This window comes from Suncus etruscus, chromosome 20, assembly GCF_024139225.1.
Source record: "Suncus etruscus isolate mSunEtr1 chromosome 20, mSunEtr1.pri.cur, whole genome shotgun sequence".
Classification (NCBI taxonomy): Eukaryota; Metazoa; Chordata; class Mammalia; order Eulipotyphla; family Soricidae; genus Suncus; species Suncus etruscus.
Genome location: NC_064867.1, coordinates 26,888,054 through 26,908,628, shown reverse-complemented (window position 1 = coordinate 26,908,628; position 20,575 = coordinate 26,888,054). Strand labels below are relative to the sequence as shown.

At 36.8% G+C, this 20,575-nt stretch overlaps 1 protein-coding gene across 2 annotated transcripts in view; it reads left to right on the top strand.

Moving 5' to 3' along the window:
- Nucleotides 1-20,575, top strand: part of CPNE4 (copine 4) — a 483,892-nt gene that overhangs the window by 107,744 nt on the left and 355,573 nt on the right. For both annotated transcript variants that reach the window (XM_049766524.1, XM_049766523.1), the window contains exon 2: nucleotides 18,169-18,349. In XM_049766524.1, coding sequence (XP_049622481.1) covers nucleotides 18,170-18,349 — 180 coding nt within the window. In that variant the 5' untranslated portion in view covers nucleotide 18,169. The remainder of the gene's footprint in view (nucleotides 1-18,168; nucleotides 18,350-20,575) is intronic.

Here is a 20,575-nt window from a genome sequence, read left to right as displayed (position 1 = left end):
GAAAAATGAATGTGATATGAAACCATGAAAAAATTACAAAAGCTATATACATATTCTGATTCGATTTAAAATTCACAAACACAATAAATACTTGATAATGCCTATTAGTCAAGTGTTTTTTTAAATGTGGTAGCATTACAAATATTCTATTGTCTTGAACTACCTTATTAGCTTTTATATTTAAGCCATGATTTAAATTGCTTTGATTTTCAGAAAACATTAGACAAAATGTGAGTAGCATAGAAAGATGTTTGATTAGGTAAAGCACATGAGATGATACCTTTGGGAAGATAATAAATAATTTTTTAACTGTTAGTGTCTCTCTAATACTGGATGATAGCTGATTTAAGAGATAAAATATGATTGGTCAAAAAAGAATGTGAGAGATGAACTAATTAAAAGTAAGAATTGGGGCTGGGTAATATTACAGGGCTTACGGGGCTTGTTTTATGTCCTGTTGACATAGATTTGATCCTCATCACTGCATAGCCTTCTGAGCACTGATAGGAGAGACCCCTACGCACAGATTCAGTAGTAGCTTCTCTTAGGGATAAGTAAACACTGCCCCCAAAATAAGGCAAAGTGAGAATTAGATTTTTAAATACTCTTCTAACAGATATCTAGGAATGACTCCAATTAATTTAGGTTTATCTTTAGATTTATCTTTAGTCTACATTTTCTAGTCTACATAGTCTTTTAGGTCTGTTACTTAGAGCATGTGAAACAAAATCTGCATTTTTTGGTTTGGTTTTAGACTACTCCTGATTGTACTCAGGGTTTATACCCATTTTTGCTCATTTCCCACCACACACATCCATTGTTTTGGATTCAAGAAAATAAACATAAATGAATATGATTAGAATAGATTTAATTTGGGCCGGGGTGGTGGCATGGAGCAGTAAGGTATCTGCCTTGCCAGTGCTAGCCTAGGACGGACCATGGTTCGATCCTCTGGCATTCCATATGGTCCTCCAAGCCAGAAATAATTTCTCAGAGCAACCCCTCCCCCAAAAAAAGAATATATTTAATTTTTAGTAGCAAGCTAGCCCAAATTTTATTGTCTAACACACCAAATGTTTATTTCTCACTTACAAAGTACTCCTTGTGTCCAGGTTTCTCTAGGACTATTCTCAGGGTGACACAGCGGCTCATAACGCTTTGATATTGTCACCCTACTATTTCAATTAAAGATTTCTTTGATCATCATGGCAGAAAAAGCGCATTAGTAAAACATATAAGTTCTCAGAACTAGTCTCATGACTCTCCCAATTGCAGAGTGCTAATGGGGATAAAGAAATGAACAGTGAATGTGATACCTGTCTCTATTTCTTACACATTTATATCCACATATCAACAATTTTCTTTGGTTTTTGATCTTGGTCATGAAGTCAATGAGAATTATGCTATAGCAAAAATTGTTTATAACAGGGTTCTTAATTGAATTAAGCATTAAGTAACAAGGTGCTAACTCATCTTTGAGTCTTCCAAAGTTGATTTCTTAACAAATCTTGTCAGAAAAAAAAAAATAGAAAAGGAATAGCAGCAGTACCAAAATCCTACCGATATAATGACTTTGTCTAAATTGTAATTGAAGATATTTATTTTAAGCCAGACCAAAATATTACCATAGACTGGTTTTTAAATTTGGTTGTCAACTTCTAAATAGTGTCTTCTCTTAAAATCAGAGTGCTCACAGACAATACAAAATTTTAGTGTAGGGAGGAGTACTTGGATACTTTTATACATTTTGTACCATAAGAAAAATGAAAAAAAAAAAAAGGGATAACATTTCTTTTCTTTTCTTTTTTTTTTGTTGTTGTTTTTGGGCCACCCGGCGGTGCTCAGGGGTTACTCCTGGCTGTCTGCTCAGAAATAGCTCCTGGCAGGCACGGGGGACCATATAGGACACCGGGATTCGAACCAACCACCTTTGGTCCTGGATCAGCTGCTTGCAAGGCAAACGCCGCTGTGCTATCTCTCTGGGCCCAGCAGTAACATTTCTAGACAATGCACTGCGGTGGTTATTATACTTTGCCCTTCTATTACTATTATCCTTTATCTATTATCCTGGGAGATAGTGATTATTATTTTCTTTTTCAGAATGAAAAATTAAGTCTCAGAGAAGTTAGGTTACAATTTGGAATTGTCAGAGCCAGAACACATATTTCAATTCTTGGGTTTCCAGTGCCCTTTTGACTCTACCATGGACCCAAATGATATTCTCATTCATCAGAGCATATTAGACTTTGAACCCAAAATGCCATTTCTGGGTTTCTGCCTTTTTGTTGTTGCTGTTTGTTTTTGGGTCAAACTCAGTGGTGCTCATATCATATTCCTTTCTCTGTGCTCAGAGATCACTCCTAGCAGGTCTTGGGGAGCCATTTGGGGTTTCAGACATCAAATACTGGTCATGCATGTATAAAACATGTACTCCATCACTAAGCCACAGCTTCTGCCCAAAATATTCACAACTTTTTGATGACTAGCCTTACAAAGTAACATTTTCTTTCTTCTTAGCTCTTTAAATTCAGATTATTCTTGGTGCTTAAGTTACAACATGTCTCTTCCAGTTTTACAGATGACGGTTCAGTGTAAAATGCCTAAATACATGTTTGACATAAAAACAGCGATTTGAAGAATATTGCCTTTGTTCTCTCTTCTCTGTACTTTGGATCAAAGCCTCTCTGTCTTTGCTGAGATTTTGCATCATTTAATTTGTCTTTGCTAATTACTCTAGCAATTTATCATAGAGCGTGTGGAATTTATTTTCATATTAACATTGGTGACATCAGAGTCTGCCCTCTGAACTGTTTTTGAGTCCTCCATGTATTGCTAAGGAGATTTTTTTTTCAGTACATTATGCAGATGAGGAAACCAAATGTGTATCTTGCCTACAGTTCTGCCTATAGGTAGAACATTGTTGAGCCAGCGTGCAAATCTAGACTGTGTGGCTCAAGAGCATCTCTTCTCTCTTTGATTAGGAGAATTTTCCTTGTTTGCTTTCAGGTCTTTTAGCTGCTGGTGAAATAGATAAACACAGAAGTATAAGTTCTGGGAGTTACGTTAAGATCCTATATTCTTGCTTTATGGTGGTAGAAAAGGAATGAATTGATACTTCTATGGAAAAGTGACTTTATTTTTTGAAGAATTAGATTTCTGAGATTCAGAATCAAAGCTTTCACTTTGAATTCCTCGATGATAGCACAGCCCATTGGGTCAGATTGATAGAGGCAATGCTGTCTGTTCCTCAGGGAGAGCAAAGAAATCCCAGTCCAATTGTTGGATTGACTCAACCAGCCAGACTGAATATTCCAGATTTTTATTCATCTTCTTTTCCTTTAGCCATTTCCAATATTGTTCTCTGTTTGTGTAATGCTGAATCAGTGAGATGCTTAATATAGGAGTTAAGGAGAATGAAAGAGAAGTGTGCCCTCCCTACCTGGATAGAATACTTGGCCCCTGTGCTTAAAATTTCAGCACTGGTAATTTCTGTTATATTTCTAAATCATCTAGCATTTAAGGGTCTTATTTGCTTCCCTAGATCTTGTTTCTGACTTGTATCCTTTCCTTAACAGTAGCTGGAATCAGCATTCTTCATGTCAACATTTTTAATTAAGGCTCTGTGATTTACAACCTTGTTAATGATGGTTTTCTATATACATAGTTAAAATACCACTCCACATACCTATCATCAGTTTATCCATCTTCAACTCCCCAAAATCATTTCTGTGTATCAATTCTCCTGTTAGCTATAGTTAGTAAATTTAGCCAGAATTTCAGTCCATTTTCCTGCATAGTAGAGTTCATGAAAGATAGCACCTCCTACACAGTACTGCCCCCCTACTAGTTATTCTTGGCTACCAAGCTCCTATTACAGCACTTTTCTTGGGAAGCAAACTACCCCTCACAGCAATATGCCTCTATTTGTGCTAAAACTCTATCATTTCCCCCTCATATTTTTATCATTTGTTTTCAAATGTATCTATGGGAAATTTTCTTGTGATATTTGTATAATATTTATTAAATATTTGCTTGTAACATTATAAAATGTCCCACACTTTAGAGAACCTCAGAATACATTGACATATGATAATGATTAAAATTCCTTCTATAATGATCACTGCTCTGTATTAGAGGGAAATTTTGCTGTTTTTGTGATTATCTCTCTGTACCTCATACATAGATTTAATGCACATACTATGTAGAAAATAACAAGAAGGAAAATCTACTTGAATGGAATAATTTTTCTCTTCCTCTCCTCTTTTTCTTCCCTCTTTTAGAGCTATTAACACTTCCAGGGTTCTTCATTGTCATTTTAATGAAAATTTGGCAGAAGGTATAAAAGGAAACATTGATCTTTTATAAATAGTTCCTTGCCTACTTCCCCTTTTACCTGTTAGTTCCTGAAAATGGTGATTGCAATTTCTTAATATTGTATACTCCAGTATACATGGTGCCTGGCACTTTCTTGTAATTCTAATAAATATTTTGTGAATGACTGATGTGATACCAAAATCTGGGATGTTCAACTTTAAGAGACTTAAGTAGAACTAGAAACTGAACCTATATCTTGAAGTACTGTCTACAAGATGAGGCAGAATAACATCACAAATGGAACACTAAACTTTTTTGGGGGAGGTGGCCCACACCAGAGGTACTCAGGAATCACACCTGTTAGTGATGAAGAAATTATATAGAGTGTCCAAGATTGAACCTGGTTCAGTCACATGCAAGGAAAATGCCCTATCCACTAAACTATCATTCTGGCCCTGAAAGTCTGGCCCTGAAAGACTGAACTTTTATTTGGGGGAGGGTGGGCAGGCACACCAGGCAGTGCCCAGGGATTACTCCCAGCTCCACATTCAAGAATCACTAGTGGGCACAATATGGGATATCAGGGATTGAATACGGGTAAATTGTGTGTAAAACAAGCACCCTACTTCTTTATTATGTCAGTAGGCCCCAAACCTGAACTTTTTTGGTTTAAGAATATCTTAATAACCAAAGGCAACACATGGGCTACACAATATGATACAGATAAATGAGCTGAAGGTTGTAAGGGAAGGGTGTTGGGACTCTTAGAGGAGTGATTTGGATTTTTGTGCATGGGAAACTATTATCAACAATATTGTCAATCATAGCAACTTCATTAAAAAAATTGAGTTCTGCCTTCTCCAATGTTTGTCTATGTGATGAAGAAGTTTAATTAGATGTTTTCAAGCTCAGTTTTCTTACCTGTAGAGTTGAAATAATGCTGAATGATCATTCAGAATTGTGAAGGATAAAATGTGATAGCAGGAGGAAGCACTGAGCATGGTGCTCATAAAAGTATCCCTAGACAGTTGCTATCATTGTAGCTCTGTTGTTATTATTTTATTTTGTTTATGTATGTATTTTTGATTTTGGGGCCACACCAGTGACCTCAGGAGTTACTCCTGGCTCAGAAATTGCTCCTGACTTGAGGGACCATATTAGAAGCTGGGGAATAGAACCAAGCTGGGGAATAGAACCACGGTCATCCTAGGCTAGCGCGCACAAAGAAGATGCCTTACTGCTTGCACCAATGCTCCAGTTGTAAATATGGATCCTATTCTCTGCTGTTGCTGCCTATACTGGCCCCATTGGCTCTTTCAAGGTTTCCTATACTCTTATGGTCCTCACATTCAAAAGAATTGGAACGAGAATCTGTTATATTTGCCTTCTACTTCATAAAAGAATACTGACGCAATTAATTCAGCTAATTTAGCTGCTGCTGCCAGAGGGCCCTTAAAGTTTCTAAGTGCTAATAGGGAGATTATTCTTCCCTTTTAAAACTCATCCAATGAATATATATTTTTCACATTGAGGCACAAAAACAATTCCATCTTTTAAAAATATTTAATTTTTAGATCAGATATGGTGGTGCTTAGGACTTATTCCTAAGCTAAGGGTGCTCAGGGATCACCCCTAGTGGGCTCTGGGGACCATAAAGAATGTCAGGAATTGAACCTGGATTGGCCACCTGTAAGACAAACTCCCTAGCACTGTACTATCTTGCTGACCCATCTTGTACTTTATATAGTCTGTTAGTGGGTGTGTTTGGTTGAAAGAGAAAGGAGGAGGTAGGAGGGAGAGGAAGATACTAAAGTAAAAAGGAGAGAGAGAAGAGGAGGAAGAGGAAAGGGGAAAATCATATGTGTTTCTGAGTATGAGAACTGATATTCAGATTCCATTACCCATAGCTGCTCTGACTTTCTTCTCTCTCATACATCACCATTTGTTGGTGATGGCTGGTCATATAACCAATTTTGGAGATAAATACAAATGTTGTTTTTCAAACTATTCTTTTCAAACTGTTCTTCTCCACTCTTTCAAATACCCAGTTCACACATGCCTATTACCTAAATTCTTTTCTTCTTTTATTTTATCCACAGCTTCTCTAGAAAGCCAGTTTGTCACAAATCTTGTTCTGCCATTTTGAAACTTTTAGTAGAGATATTGTTTTGCTTAAGATCTCTGCCAGTTTCAGTAAAATCTAACCTCATTTGTATAAAAGGCAGCTTTGGTTCATAAAAGATTTACTCTTCTTGAACATAAAGTTTATCTCTATCTTGTCACTACAGCAACTGAATGGCACTGAGAGATGAAGAAAAGGTATGAGACAAATTTGGTATGTTAAGTTAATGCTTTTGCATCCAGTCACCAAGTAATGGGAAGCTTGCTATCTCTTATGAGTCATGTTTTCATAATTGCTTTAAGGTCACATTTTATACATTGAATGTTGGAAAGTGCTTTTGAGCAAAACTATTCAACATTATCCTCCAGGAGGAAACCAACTTAAAAAAAGTTTTTAACGATCTGTATTGAATATCTAGTACTTGTCCAATATGGTAGCTATTAGTCACAGGTCACTATTTAAATTCAATTAGCAATGGAGTAAGATTATGATTCGTTTCCTCAGGGGAACCAGTCACAGCAAATGCTCAGCAATATTCAAAATGCTAAGCAATCATCTAAGGCTAAAAACCCATAGATGGACAGCATAGACTCAGAACACTTAAAAAACGAGAGTTAATGGGCCTCTCTGAATTAAACTTTGTGTTCTGTATCCTAAGAGGTCTCTCTTTTGATCATCATCAGCAACCCCCTTTTCTTTCCACAAACACTCTTTTCCCTTTTGTCCTCTTCCACCTAAGCAAAGCATATGAGCACGTCTATTCCATTAAAAGTAGATGAAGCCAGTCATAATGGAGAAGGCAGAGGAATAGACAGGACACATCAGTATTTCGGTACATTAACTTTCTCAAGGAAATCGATTTTTGACTTCATCTGCTATCTGTAGTTGCTCCTGCGGAATGTAAAAATAAACTTGCTCCTTTTTTATTTTAAGTTTAGACACATGTATGAGACCAGAAGCACAGTCTATTTTGTGAGCGCCCAGCTTCCTGCGAACATGACATTAGTGGGAGAATCCAACCTGTGATTATATTCCAAAAGAAAAATAACTGAACAAAAGAAGACTGGGATTTGATCTTTCTACTGGGTAAATTTAGTTGCCTGAGAAACAGGAGGAAATTATTTCTGTGCAAAAATAACAAAAACATTATCTGAATTTGCATTTTAGCTCATGAGGGAGCCGTGGTTGCCTTTGGTATGGTAAGAAAAGAGGGTGGCAGTCATTCATACAGTTGTCTTGTTCAGGTTTTACTTTTAGAAGTTTCCCTCAGCCTTTATAATTATCCGGTTAAATTTATACATCCAGTTCTTCTCCTAAAAATGGGTGACATTTGAGTGTTATAAACCTAATATGAAAATGATTCAATGGACATAATTGCTTTCTAGAAAAATCTCATCTTTATGACTCACTGTTAGAGACAAAATGTAAGCCCGGAAGTTCCTGGAACACCAATAGATCAGATTGTTTAGGCGCTTTTTCCTTAAGAAATATTTTTGTTTTATTTTCAGAAAATAGGATTGCTGCTGGATTTCTTTTTTTTTTTTTTTTATCTTGTTGTTCTCAAGTTAGAAAGCTCAGGGAATAATTGAAATGATACTTTAATGCACTGACATGGTTTAGCATATAAGGTTTCCAGAAAAACCCTTCATGTATCTATAGTGTCCATCTGAGTTTTTATTGACATCATTGCCTTTGGTAGGCCACAGGATCCTCCCCTGGGTTTTCCTCATGTTACAATGACACCATCTACAGCAGATCAGGTACAGTATTGGAAAAACTCAGAAACAGAACATTCAGTTCCCAACTCTGCTGCTACAGAGAGTTCCAGCTGCTTTGTAAATAAAGGGGCAACCCCTTCAGGAAAAAAAGAAAAACTCAAAGACACACATACAAAAATAGGTTAAAATTTTTTGTTCTGGAGCTGATACCTAGTAGTGCTTTCAGTGGTGCTAGATATAAAAGCTGGGCTTTTAGCATATAAACTCTGTGCTCAGTCCTTGGAACTAATTCCTTCACCTCATGTTTGAATTTTTAGAATTTTTAGAGCTCAATGTTGTTCAATTTATTGTACCTATAAACTTGCTAAAATGGCCTTTGCCAGTAAGATCTAGAGAGTAAATTATTGTTCAGCAAATTAAGAATATAAACCATTTAATGGGAAAAATATGAATTCTGGAGTTCACTAGACACATTTTACTCTTGGCCTTGTTACTTAGAAGCTCTGACTTTGAGAGTAACTTTAAGTTACCATTACCAAGTCTCTTTCTTTTATGTTTATTACTTTGGAATACACAATTTCTATCTCAAGAGATATCTAAAAGTTCAAGAAAATAGTGTATCTGCGGTTAGTGATCAGTGTAATTAATATTCATGGCTAGTTAACATGTGCTTTACCACTAAAACACATCTACAACTTCAAATAGTGCATATTTTAAATAAAAAGAACAACAATGATTTGAAGTTATTGAATACTCATTTTAGACCAGAAACTCTTATGAGGATTTTATGAGTATTAATTGATTTGATGCTCAAGATTACTCTACAAATATGGGACTATATTATCCCTAAACTGAATCACAGAGGTGCCAATTCAGAATGGGGTCAAAGAAGTAAGAAGCAGCCCTTGGGTTAGCATCACGTACTCTGGGCTAAATCTATTTTCTTATCCTTTGTGCTAGTCTGCATCTTACAGGTGAGACTGATTTTTATTTTGTTTTGGGACCAGACCTGGTGCTGCACAGAGCTTACTCCTGGCTCTCCACTCAGAAATCACTCTTGGCAGTGCTAGTGAGGCTATATAGGATGCTGGGGATTACATTCAAATCAGCTGTGTGCCAGGCAAGTTCCATACTCATTGTACTGTCTCTCCAGTCCTGTGAGTTTATTTTAAATAGGGATCAACCCCAGAGAAGTTACACTCTGTGGTTGGCCCAGCATTGTGGAGTGTGAGCTTTAGTGAAGCTGGGGGCTAGCTGACTCACACCAGCCAGTGCTTAGGAATTCATCTGATGGATTGAATTCATGGCCTTATACCTATGAAACATAAGCTTTACCCTTTGAGTTACCGCCCCAGCTCTGGTGTTAGACTTTATTATTTTCAGGGTCTGGGCAGTGTGAATATTTTATAGATGATGATGCTTGGGTTATATTCATCAATTTACTATTTACTAGTTACATGATTTACATTATTAAAAATGTGATCCACAAATCTTTGCAGACCTGCAAGATCAATGATATCTGTGAACAAAGGTCAGGCTCCACAACAAACTCTAGAAACAGAAACTATATTTTATCAACCTTCCCAGGTGGCCCTTGCTGTTAAACTTTCACAGCTCTAGAATTGAGCCTATTGAGGTTTATGGCTGGTCTTATTCATGTTTCCTCTGTTCTTTACAATGTCAAGCGAACACAATACTTGCACCTTGAGTAGTTTTACTCTTGTTTCAAAAGTAGATCAAGGGCTGTGACTATGAAGGGAACTGACAAGTCCTAGTGAAATATACCTGGTTTTTCTTTAGTTTTTCGTAATTCAGTGAATGGTGCCACATGCATATTTTTTGAATTGAGATGGAGATGTTACATGATATATATTTTCAGTAGATACAGCCTTTCTTGGATGTCTGAGAGAATTTAGAAAGAAAAAATGCCAACGCAAGCAGAACAGTGATTATGCACTTACTCGTAACAAGGTTTTAGGACCAGCTCTGCGCAGTTGGTTTCCTCTTGTGATCTCAAGCTGATTTGCTTCCCTCTTGAGATCTCTATTGTCTTTGTGTTGTTTGCAACTCATTCAGAAACTAATTAAGTTTCAGGATCACCCTGTCCTCTTGAAGGGTGTGGAGATGCTGAAGTGACAATTTTTAAGAACATTTAACTTAAATTATCTAGGTGAAAGGAAAATTATTATTTGCTTTGAAAATTGACCAAAAGTCAACATTAATCAAAATAATTCTCAGCAGACATTAGTCTCCATAAACCCAGGTATTGTGTGAAAGACAACGAAAAGGATTTAAAATGAGCCATGGAAAATGTATTGATAATCTGGCCATATTAATCCTGTTCTCTAACAGAGTGTGAAATTACTTGTTTACTCGATTTCTCTGGAGCTGAAGGCCACTGATCACTCATTGACAGAGCTGTATTTTGTGATCACTTTTAAGCACTGAGCTTCAGTTGGCTCAAGTCCAAGAGATTTTACTTTACTAGCTAGGTACTATTTCCAAAGTCAAGGTCAGAATTGCTGTGACTTCTGAAAGTCAGAGGAACTTGTGGACTCCTATCTATTTGGTCTAAGCTTTGCACATGAAATGGAAGGTTAGCTAGGAACCCTCAGTATAATTCTGAAAAGTTGTGAGTTTTATCTTCTGAACTTCCATATTTCTCTCCTGTGTCCTAGCCACTAAGAATGAAAAACTTATATTGACTACATCATCAGTTTACAAATAGTATCAAGGTAGGAGAGGAGATGTAAGTATATTACAAGTAATCCTTGACATAAAGGAGTTCTGGGCTGTGTGTAGTACATTTTTAATATTTTTATTTGGATTGTTTGGTTTTTGATTACATACCTGGAAGTACTTAGTGCTGAATTCTAGCTTACTGCTCAGGGGTATTTGGGGGACCATATGTGATGCCCAGAGATCCAATCCAGGTCATCATTGTGTAACACAAGTGTCTTACTGACTATACTATGCTCAATCGCGTTAATAAATTTTTATTATTTCTGCCTAACTAATGTATAAAACAATACAATATGATGTCTCACTATTTCTGTGGAACAGGAGGTTTTGGTAATAGAAACCTCTCTTTCTAGGTCTTAGGATGTCAGTTAAGGGCTTCTAACTGGGAATTGTTTACTTCAAGATCATGTGATTGTTGGCAGAACTTGGTTATTTTCAGCCTACTAGGAGATAGAACTCTACTTTTTGTTGGCTTTCATTGACCTCAGTTCCTTGTCTGTCTCACATGGCCACTCTGATAGAAAGCTAACAAGAGGGGCAAGATGATGGTACTATTTTATGCTGGTTCGCTTATGCAGTATGATCAAAGAAATGACATCTTATTAATTTTGCCCTATTTTTTTTTCTAAATTCTAGGTCCCACTGGCTCTCAAGGAGAGAGTTACTTCAAGGGCCTGAATAACAGAGTCATGTTAGCATCTGTCAGGCAACGACTTCTAATTTTTTTTTCACTTATGCTGATCCATTTAGGCAGTTCTATTCTTGGCAGCAAAACAAATTTTGGCATGGTTGATTAAAACATCCATGTTTTAGAGCTTTCCTTAGAATTCTGCTAAGGGTGGACTCCTAAAGGAGACAACTTCACTTTATTATTCTGCTTGATTAAACAGGGATATCACAACCCCTGCTTCAGGCTCTGTTTTTAAGATACTCAGTTGAAGATTTTCAGGAAACTACTTTGACCCATAAGCCTGATGAGGAAAAGGGAAAACATAGTATTACCAAAGTTCAGAAAAACCTGGAACTATGAGAACAAATGTGTCTTAACAATTTAGAGATTATGTGGGAACTTGGTCAGTATAGTAATAAATACCTGGGGAAAAATAGGTTCTTTTCTTCCCACTCTGAATCTGTAGCCTTTTAATTAACCCCAATAGTTATCTAACTCAAAAAATAAAAAAAATAGTTACCTTACTCCATTCAGGCTGCCATACAAAGTGTCACAAATTTTGTGATTTGTACCATAGAAATGTTTTCCTTATAGTTCTGATAACTGTAGATCCAAGGCCAGGGTATTCACATGTGGACTCTCTTCCAGGTCATACACTTTCCACTGTGTCTTAATGTAGTGAAAATATCCAAGGAAGTCTGGAATTCTTTGGTAAGAATTCTAATGTCATTTATGATGACACCACTCTTGTGACCTAATCACCTTCCAGATACCTCACCAACTAATAGCATCACCTTTCAAGATGTTTATTTTTTGTTGTTGGTGTGGCACAAATATTCAAATTATAACTATAGTAAATTAGTCAATCAATGAGTCTCTTAGGTCCCTGAGTGGAGAAGAGAATCCATTAGGAGGAAGGAATAGCTAGTAATCATCTTAACAGCTTCAGGCAAATCCATCATTTTTCTCTTCTAGTCCTTCAGTAAAATTGCTGGATTGGTACCAGATTGAACTTTATTGATTATTTTCTGAGTATCATTATTTTTATAGTTACAACCATTCTGTTTAGCATTATTTAATAAAATGATTCATAAAGTTTATGTCTCTTACACATCATCAGTAAAAAGAAGTCCCTAAAGGTGTGCCACATTTCATTTTTATTCATACTATATAAACATCAAGTACTATAAATCACAGTGATATGTACACATTCAATGTGCTATCATTGATGAGTACATGTAAAATACACATATAAGAGATTTATTAATTTTTTTTTTGGTTTTGGGGACACACCTGGTGATGCTCAGGGGTTACTCCTGGCTATGTGCTCAGAAATTGCTGGTGGCTTGGGGTATCATATGGAGCAGCGGAGGATTGAACCAAGGTATATGCATGCAAGGCAAATGCCCTACTGCTTGCGCTACTGCTCTGACCCCAGAGTTATTAATTTTTGACAACTTTTTTTAACAAATTTTTTTATTTTGGTTTTTGGGCCACAACCGCTTGACTTTCAGGGGTTATTCCTGGCTAAGTGCTCAGAAATTGCCCCTGGCATGGGGGGACCATATGGGATGCCAGGGGATCGAACTGCGGTCTGTCCTACACTAGCGGTTGCAAGGCAACACCTTACCTCAAGTGCCACCTCTCCGGACCCAATTTTTGACAAATTTTAATGATCAATTTTGACACTTATAATTGCATTATTGTTTGCCTACCAACCGTGTAGAAGTGATTACCACTTTATATATATATATATATATATATATATATAAAACCTCAGACAAATTGTTAATTTGAGAGATGACTACTGTTAGAGGTAGGTATATTCAGAGTATGTAGCTCAAAGACAGAATGCGTGTTAAGTGAGATAGTAGAGCTTTTAAAGTTCTATCTGGGATTATATGGCAATTCCATTTGATAATGGAAAAATGATTGACTAATTCTAGGAAGTTAGTGAGATAGCTATTATAGTAACCTCACTTTCAAAACATTTACACTATACCTGACTCTCTAATCACTCTTATCATCTGCTCATCATAAAAAACTGTTTAAGAGAGGTACAAATATGAATAAATTAATAATCCTGCTCAGGAATACAGGTTAGAGTGGATGAGCCTGTCTTTGAATTAAAGAAAATAAATCTATTCTTGACATATTCTTGACATGATCTTTTTTTCATTAACCAACTCAGTTAGGATTGAGCCCTAAAGATTTTCTGTTCCATAGAAGCAGTTTATGTTCTAGAGAAAGGACTCAGTGGGTCTTTGAAAGGGGTAACAATCTGAAAGGGAAGACAATATGCTAAGGCTGCTTGCTTCAAGAACTCCAAAATATGTCATCCTGGAAGAGCAAATCATAGAACCAATGAAACTATGCCTTGTACCCATGTCTGGGAATTACGGAGGAGGGAAGTTTGATTAGGTAAAGCAACAAAGGACTTTTTAGGGAAAACTCTACTATCTGTATGAATATATGCCATTATATATTTGTAAAAACCCAAAGATGACACAAAACCAGCAGAGAATACTAACACTGACTGTTAACTTTGGATGATAGTGATATCTATATAGGGTCACAATTATGAAGAATATATTACTTTGATGAGGTTTTTGACAGCATGGGAGAATATGCATGTGTGAGAGCCAAAGGTATAGGATATGTCTGAATATTCATCTCAATTTAGTTCTGAGCTCAAAACTTCTCTAAAATAATGTACTGAAGCAAAAGGGGATGACGGACATTAATCTATAAGAATAGAGTTAGTAAGATATGGAGGAATAGGAATATCTCCCAGTGAAATCAAGGCTACTTTAGATCACAGATGAGCAGTGTGGATTCCAAGAAGCCAATAGCAGGGACACCAGAGTTCAGGAAGACATTGATTGAAGAATAAGATTTTCTTATCAAAAGTCAGTAGAGTGTATAACATACTTTCATCACTAAACTAAAGCAAAGCCATCTTCCTATTAGTGTAGTTTTCTCATTTTATAATTGCTTTTTATAATTCTGCTTTCATAACTGGTTCCCTCTCAACTCATAAACAAAGACATACTATTAAGCTGTTTACAATATATGAATTTTATATACTACTTGATATATATCAACTAACTTGATAAAAATTAGGACAATTGATTCCATATGGAGGTTTTCCCTATAGTGTAAAACACACTGGTAAAAATGACATTGGATTAGGAAATGAATTGTCATTCTATCTCCAGCTTTGCCATCAGATTAAAGTAATACATGGCAAAATGCCAATTCTTCCTGACTTGAATTTTCTTGTGCATTAAAAATATACCTCAAAACAGTAAACAGAAGATAGAGTCACTTTAATCTTTAAATGAATCCTGTCACACACTCTAAAACAGAAGCTCATTTCTTTCTAACTTCAGATTCCCTGATATGTTATTTCATAATAGAGTTTGGATGACATTTTGGAAAGAGGGTAAGATTGCCAGTATTTAAGACTTTGCAGGCTATGTCACTGCATCCATTGTGCAACCTGTGGTTGTAGGGAAGACAACTGCACATAACATATTAATGGACAAAAGTACCTATCTTTTAGTAAAACTTAAATTACCAAAGCAGATGGTAAGCCATATTTAATTCAAGGACCACTCCTATCCAGAGCATAACATTATAGCATTCAGTGCAATTTTCAGTTAGTACATGTAGCAGAAAAAATAGGATCATGAGTTGGAGGGTTGGAATGTAAAAATACTGTTAGAAGGAAGGAAGAGAAGGAAGGTAAAAAGGAAGGAAAGGGGGAAGAAACAAATGAAGACAAAGGGAAGAGAGAGTTATAAAGGGAAGGGGGGAGAAGAAAAGAAAGAATGGAAGGCTGTGTAGAGAGCATTAGGATAGAAAATTCCTGTGACATTTCCCATGAGGGAGGTGCATTGTCATTTGGGACGATTCTATTTTAGCAGCTAAATTTGGGGGGAATGGTTTGTGTATGTGTGTTTGCGAGTATGTATGTGTGTGAGAGAGAAAAAGAGAGATTTTATGATACAAGAACCACATGGTAGAAAAGTTAGCACAGTATACTTGCACCATCTATAATTTCAGGTACCAAGAAGTAACACATAGTGTATTATTGATGGAAGGAAGGAGGGATTTTTTTTCCATATCACAGATAAAGAAATTTTGCCATTGGGCATTAGTACAGGAAAAGTTTGGGGCAAATCATGGCCATTAATTTTTAAAAATCCACAATGAAACAGATTTTTAGGAGAAGGCTATTAAAGATTGTGCCTAACAGATCTTTCTAATGTCTCAGAGAAGGAGGATAAACTGGAAGGATCTCTGTGGATCCTTGTAATGTAACCCAAGTTCTCTGTAGTGTAGGAAGTTTTCTACCGGGGTAGGACCTTCCATGTAGCCTATGGTCCCTTTTCACCTGATTTCACACTCAGAAGCTTTGTGCTTCCCCTCTTCACCCTTTTACACACTTTTTTTTTTTAATTTTCTGTGATCAGTAGAAATAAGGATGGGAAGGAAAAAAAAAGAATTTTTCTTTGCCTGCCAGGAGTGATTTTGCTTTTTTAAAAATAATATCTTTATTTAAACACCATGATTACAAACATAATTGAAGTTGAGTTTCAGTCATGAAAAGAACACCTCCCTTCACCAAAGCAACGTTTCTACCACCAATGCCCTCCTCCTCACTCCTCCCCCATCCCCTGCCTGTAGTTGTTAGTGTAGTTATTTCTCTAACTGCACTCATCACTCTTTGTGGTGAGCTTCATATTGTGTCCAGTGCTTCTAACCCTCATCTCTGGGCATTATAACAATAATGTCTTTTATTTATCTTAAAACCCATAGATGAGTGAGACTATTCTGTGTCTATCTCTCTCTCTCTGACTTATTTCACTCAGCATTATAGTTTCCATGTCCATCCATGTATAGGGAAATTTCATGACTTCATCTCTCCTGACGATTGCATAATATTTCATTGTGTATATGTACCACAGTTTCTTTAGCCATTCATCTGTTGAAGGGCATTTTGGTTGTTTTCAGATTCTGGCTATTGTAAATAGCACTGCAATGAATATTAGTGTGAGGAAGGTGTTTTTGAATTGTGTTTTTGTGTTCCTAGGGTATATCCCTAGGAGTTGTATTCTCTGTGGCATAAGATGATGCCTCTTTGTTGTTTTGATTTACATCTCTCTGATAATTAGTGATGTGGAGCATTTTTATGTGCCTTTGGGCCATTTTTATTTCTTCGTTGAGAAATTGTTCATTTTTTCTCCCCATTTAAATTGTATTACAAAGCTATCATCATTAAAACAGCATATTATTGGAATAAAGACAGGCCTTCAGATCAGTGGAAAATAGACTTGAGTATTCAGGAATGTTCCCCAGACATACAAATCAATCAATCTTTGATAAAGGGGCAAGAAATGCAAAATGGAGCAAGGAAAGCCTCTTCAACAAGTTGTGTTGGGACAACTTGTCAGCCACTTGCAAAAAAAGCAAACTCAGACCTCTATCTAACACCATGCACTGAGGTCAATCCCCAATGAATTAAAGACCTTGATATTAGACCCAAAACCATATGGTATATAGAACAGCATGTAAGTAAAACACTCCATGACATTGAGACTAAAAGCATCTTCAAGGAGGAAACAGCACTGTCCAAACAGTGAAAGCAGAGATAAACAGATGGGACTATATTATGCTAAGAAGCTTCTGCACCTCAGAGGAAATAGTGAGTAGGATAAAAAGGCCACCCACAGAATGGAAGAAACTATTCACCCAATACCTATCAGATAAGGAGCTAATATCTAAGATATGCAATGTACTGACAAAACTTAACAAAACAAAACAAGTAATCTAACCCCATAAATAAAAGAAAAAAGAATTTAGGCTCCAAATCAGATTTGTTGCCTTGCTCTGGAGATTGTTTGTAGACACTTTCTTAAAATGGGGTGGGATTCAGGACAGGAAGTTTGAACTGTTTCTTGCTGTAAGGTGGTTTGTTTCTCTATCATCCTGCTGACAAGAAAGAAGAGCTGAGTTTTTTTATATACATAATTTTTATTTTGACAACAGTGGATTACAAATCTTTCACAATAATATTTTAGGTACATAGTGACATTGAATCAGGGGCATTCCCACCATACCATCAATGTTGTCCTCCTTCCACCCCAGGAGACTGGTTTTTAAGTCCTTTTCACAATCTGGGATATGATTTCATTGATTAGCCAAAAAATTCTGTGATATGTCACACACAGGCCATGCACTTAAAATGGAACTGGATTACAGTTTTCAGTCTATTGCTCTAATTCATTAATTTTATTTCACAGTCTGGAAAAATTTACTATGCAAATACATGCAAATTATTAGGAAAACAGAGTTTTGCTCTGAGGGTACCAATACCTGTTTTGTTTCCTTTTTGGCTTAGTTTTTTTTTCTTTCAGGGAGGGCCCTTTTGTTTCACTGGAAATGTGTCCCTAGGTTTCAAGTGAGAAAATAAATATATTCAATGTTTGAAACTGCAGAACAATTCACTGTCTATTGGGAGCATGGCTTTCTTCTTTGACTAATGTTGTGGTGACTGGCTGTTTCACCTCTCCCCCCCTCTTTCTTGCCTAAAACAGAATGAAGAAGATGAGCAACATCTATGAGTCGGCTGCCAATACTTTGGGAATCTTTAACAGCCCCTGCCTGACCAAAGTGGAACTACGTGTTGCCTGCAAAGGCATTTCAGACAGAGATGCCCTTTCAAAGCCTGATCCCTGTGTCATCCTCAAGATGCAATCCCATGGGCAATGGTTCGAGGTAGGCAATTTCAATAAAATGGCTTGCAGCATGCCTCAAGGCTTGGCTAGCAAAGCATTGCATTTTTTAATCTCCACCTTGTTATTTTAGTAAATTAAAGAATTCTTCCATTTATTTACAATGCTTTGGTGTGGCTTTTTTTTAATGTGGATGTTTTGCTATCTACCTTTCATTCTTGAGACTAACACTTCTAGAGTAATTTTAATTAATTACTGAGAAATCTTCATAATTCTAATATCTGGTTATTGACAAAGGGAGGTAAAGCAAGAGGAGCAAAGATGGGCCTAACATACCCAGACCCCAAAATGGGCTGAAGTGAAAAAGTTCACACTCCTAAAATTAGTTTTAGCCTTTAAGGGGACCAGGTCATAGTTCAGATTAAAACTCGTTAGAATTAGGGAAATGGCAGCTTCTCAAGACTAAGTTTTAAGTGACTTGGGAGAGAGGCGACAGTTTAGATATTAGGACAAGATGTAAGGGAAATGCTAACTTCTTAGGTCTTATGGGTCTGTGCAGAAATGTGAGTTCTAGGAGGAGTGAGTCTAATGTCCAGGAGTTCCAGGGCAATGTGTGTTGCCCATCAATGGTAATGAAACCCACTCCTGAGGAATGCCTCATTACATTGTCTGGCAATGTCTCTAGATATAATCCCTTATTCTCAGTTGACTGAGCATTGTGGAAGTGTGAACCCTGATAAGGGTGATTATAGGTGGATTCAATGTCAAGGAGATTTGGGTGACACAAGTAGGAGGAAAGGGGCCTCCAAGGCAGAAAGCAGTCTTAATAGGCATTGGAAGGTAGTCAAACTACATCTAGACACTTCCATAATCTTACATGTGCAGAATGTTTGTAACACATACTCCTTGCACATGACAGTTTGCTGGGTGACTAGAATGTGATTATAGTGGCAATGCCATCAATTATTCTCCCAAGACCCAATGACTGATATTTTTGAATATGACTGGGTACTCTTTTTAGGGGGAGGTTACACCCAGAGGTGCTCAGGAGTTACTCCTGATTCTGCACTCAGAAGTCTCTCCTGGCAGGCTCGGGGACCATATGGAATTCTGGGATTCTAACTACCATCATCCTGAATTGGCTGCATGCAAGGCAAACACCCTACTGCTGTGCTATCTCTTCAGCCCCTTGAATATTCTTTTCTCAAGCTTAGTTTTGGAATATATTTTTTAATCTTGTGTCAATTGAACTCTCACCTCTCAGGGACCCAGTAGAAAAAAAGCTTTAGGAAAGGCTTGAAATAATTAAGTTTGACTAATGACTCCTTTTTGCCAGATATTTCCTTGAACAGTACTCATTGTTGACATAGAAGCACTAAAGCCAGGGCTGTCATTTGGAGAGGGGGGGGGAGCACATCATACAACATTTGATATTTTGAGGAGAAACTCAATATAAAATGAGATTTACGGGATGCTTATCAAGGAATATAGTCACTGTTTAAGTGTTTGGCTTACTAAACTAGTTGATCGCATCCTCACAATAATTCTAAGATGAAAACAAGGCAGAAAGGTAACTATTTGCCAAAATTCATTCAATTTGATAGTGAAACACCTAATATTTATACCTAGGCTTGTTATTATCTGAGCCCAATTATTTACTGTGGGGAATAGTGTAGTCTTTGGTAATTTGTGCTGTAATATTGTAGATTGAATTTTGTGGTGTTGTTTTGCTTGTGTGTTTTATTTTATTCTTTGTGGAAAAGGGAGTGTTCTAAACAGCCACTGACCAGGCATTATAAGCACTGGATGATGCGATGTTGAAAGGGTTCTATGATGCCAGAGATAATTTATACTACCCTGCCAATACTTGAGGATCTCAAGGGTTCCTAATCAGCAATGATCAGGGACTACTGTGGTACTGGATATCAAACTGGTGTTGGTATTATTCAGGCTATGTGCTCTAGCCACTGTAAAATTATATCTGTCCCCTTGTTTGTGTATTTTAATTTGAACAAGCATAAGAGCTAGCTTTTACCTTTTTTGGTTGTGTTCTCTGTTACTGCTTTTGCTTCCTAAGTTAGAAAGGTTCTTAGAGAGTTGGAGTATGGGGGCTTAGGATGGAGCCACCAGGGCTGCTTCAGAGGAAGCAGTCCTTGACCTAACTACAGACCATCTTCTCAGTGGAATTAGGATAAGGGGGTTGAAGTCATGCTGAGTGGAACTAAATTTGTGTATCCTTGGACAAACATTTCAAGACTCCTTATATTTT